The 2,632-nt window shown below is 61.6% G+C and overlaps 1 protein-coding gene across 1 annotated transcript; it reads left to right on the top strand.

Annotated features, from left to right (window-relative positions):
- Positions 1–820: 820 nt before the first annotated feature.
- EMIHUDRAFT_373363 (hypothetical protein) lies at positions 821–1,456 on the top strand (the record flags this gene model as incomplete). Its single annotated transcript, XM_005787178.1, has 1 exon — positions 821–1,456. The coding sequence occupies one exon, from the start codon at positions 821–823 to the stop codon at positions 1,454–1,456; it is 636 nt and encodes a 211-aa protein (XP_005787235.1).
- Between the last annotated feature and the right edge of the window lie 1,176 nt (positions 1,457–2,632).

The raw sequence follows: 2,632 nt of genomic DNA, 5'->3' as shown, positions 1-2,632 counted from the left end.
CATAGGTACGAGACACGCTCCCCCCAACCTTTGCAGGATTTTGCAAAAGCGAGGGGGGAGGGCGCATCGCCGCGCGGAGAGGGCTGGGCACAGGGCACAGGGGATCTCTCTCGCATAGGATACACACTCGGCGGCACGAGGGCAGGGCTGGGCGTCCTATTTGTGCTCCCCCCTGGATGGACCCCTGGCTCGTTGGCACTATCCATATAAAAATAGAAAACCTCCAGAAAGAAAGAAAGAAAACAGACAACCCAAGGGAGGGATGGGAGGACGGCACGCCGCCACCACACAGGGATTTTAAGGAGAGGTGTGTGGTGCGAAAAATGGTGATAGCCATGTTAAATTCTTTTCGCTGGTAAAATTCTTTTTCTAGCGGCGCCCGCATGCTGAGTACAGCTCCAGGAGGCCTCGCCGGAATCCCGCTGCGAAGTGTGCTGCGCGGTGCGTGCTGCCGCCCGAGGTACTTGAACCGTCCGGCATGTCGTGGCGCGACGACGATCCGATCGGCTTCGCGTACATCCTCTGCCTTGGCGTCACCGTCGGCCTTCAGCTCGCATGCTTCGCCGTCGCGGCGGCGCTTCAGTTCGACAAGATCACGGATCTGGCGGGCAGCCTGAACTTTGTCGTGCTGGCCGTGCTGACGCTGCTCCTTGCGGAGGACATTGGCGCGCGCCAGATTGTTGTGAGCTGCCTCGTGGCCGTCTCGCGGACAGAGCTCGCCGCCTTCCTGCTCTACCGCGTGCTTCAGCGCGGCAAGGACGCCAGGTTCGACACCGTGAGGGAGCGGCCGCTCGTCTTCCTGATCTTCTGGGTCTGGCAAATGCTCTGGGTGTTCGTCGTTTCATCTTCGGTCATCTTCATCAATTCAGCGGGCCACCTCGCCTCGCCCACCCTTTCGGCGGCGGATTACGTCGGTTGGGCTCTCTTTGGCTTGGGCTTTGCGGTTCAGGTCGTCGCAGACGTGCAAAAGTATCTCTTCCGGGCAGACCAGGCCAATCGCCGTCGTGTGTGCGACCGCGGGCTGTGGCGCTTCTCCCGCCACCCCAACTTCTGCGGCGAGGTGCTGCTGTGGATAGGCGTCTACGTGGCAGGGGCGCCGGTCTTTCGTGCCGCTCCCGCCGGCTGGTGGACGGTCGCCTCTCCTCTCTTCACGCTCGCGGTGTTAACGCTCTTCACGGGAATCCCGCAAGCAGAGGGGCAGAACGCGGTGCGATGGTACGATGGCGGCGAGGCGCAGGCGCAGTACGAGGTCTACTTTGAGAGGACGCCACCACTGTGGCTGCTGCCGCCACAGCTGTACCGGCTGCTGCCGCGTCGCGCCAAGCTGCTGCTCTGCTGCGAGCTCCCTCTGTACGCGTACCGTCCCTCGAGCGAGCCGGTCGGAGGACGGTCGGCGAGCAGTGGTCTGGGGGAGCCGTTGTCCGCTCCCGACACGGAGGGCACGGACCACAGTTAAGAGCAGGTTCGTCGCACTCTCGTCTCTCTCCAGACTGTCTCTGTGCACACAACAAACAATCATATTTATTTGAACTCTTAACAATAACATGCGAATTGACGGTACACGTACAATAATGGACCTAGAAATCTTGAGAACTGGGGTTGCTCTCACAATGCCGATTGGGATTGCCGTGCACGCATCTCTCAAGCGTCAAGGCTCTACTGTGCCCCCAGACCTCACCATGAGGATGTCCGGCGGCTGCGAACGCATCACCCGTGCGCGGCGGACGAGGAGATACACGAGCAGGATGGTCAGCGGGACGGCCACCCCCAGCCCAACGCCGAGCGCAACAGCGAGGTCGGTGTCGTCATCGTCGAACAAGCCTAAGCGCGGAGGAGGACTTGGTTAGCCCGTTCTCGGCATTCCAAGGCTCGAAGTGGGTGGCCGGGCTGCGCGAACGAACCCCAGTCGTCGTCGTCCCCTCCCCCGCCTCCCCCACTGCTCTCGTCGTCGTCGACTCCTCCAAACGCGCCGCTGCTCCCGTCCACAAACTCTCTGTACTTTTCGCTCGGCAACGCGCCGCTTTGATGGGTCCCCTGCATTGCGTTCCCGATGGCACCCAGCCATGGGCCCCGTGTCGCAACAATAGCTTGCAGGACGGCGCCTGCGCCCTGCGACCAAACGTCCTGGCCGTAATGGGGGACACTCGGCTCCAGATTGTCCCCACTGCGGCGTCTGCGTCCCAGGCCGCACAAAGGAGTAGCGGAACGTGGTGCTCGTGCCCTCGAGCAACGAGATTTGCCCGAATATACCGACATCATTCTCGTCGAGCCCGAGTGGCGACGGCGGCGTGAAGTGGCCATTGTCGTACGACCTCCACGGGACATACTCTGTCTGGTTGGTGACCACGACGTCGACCTCAAAGATTGGGTCCGCGGCTGTGCCGTTGTAGATGCGGCCGATTCTAGAGTAGCGAAGCTCATCCGGGGTGCCAGCCGGTGCAACGACGGCGGCGTTGTCGCAGCGACAGCCGCAGCCGCAGCTACACAGCTCGCCCTCTTCCATCAGAGTGTCAAAGCGCGCAGCAGGGTCACAAGAGACACCCCCATCCACCTGACGGAACGAGAGGCTGCAGTGAGCAAATGTAGTGAGAAAAACACATGTTGTCGTGGGCAAAAGAGCGGGTCGTGGTAA

The sequence above is a fragment of the Emiliania huxleyi genome (genome assembly GCF_000372725.1).
Source record: "Emiliania huxleyi CCMP1516 chromosome Unknown EMIHUscaffold_1442, whole genome shotgun sequence".
Classification (NCBI taxonomy): domain Eukaryota; phylum Haptophyta; order Isochrysidales; family Noelaerhabdaceae; genus Emiliania; species Emiliania huxleyi.
The sequence above is the reverse complement of the archived record's forward strand: the minus strand, read 5'-3'. Positions and strand labels throughout refer to the sequence as shown.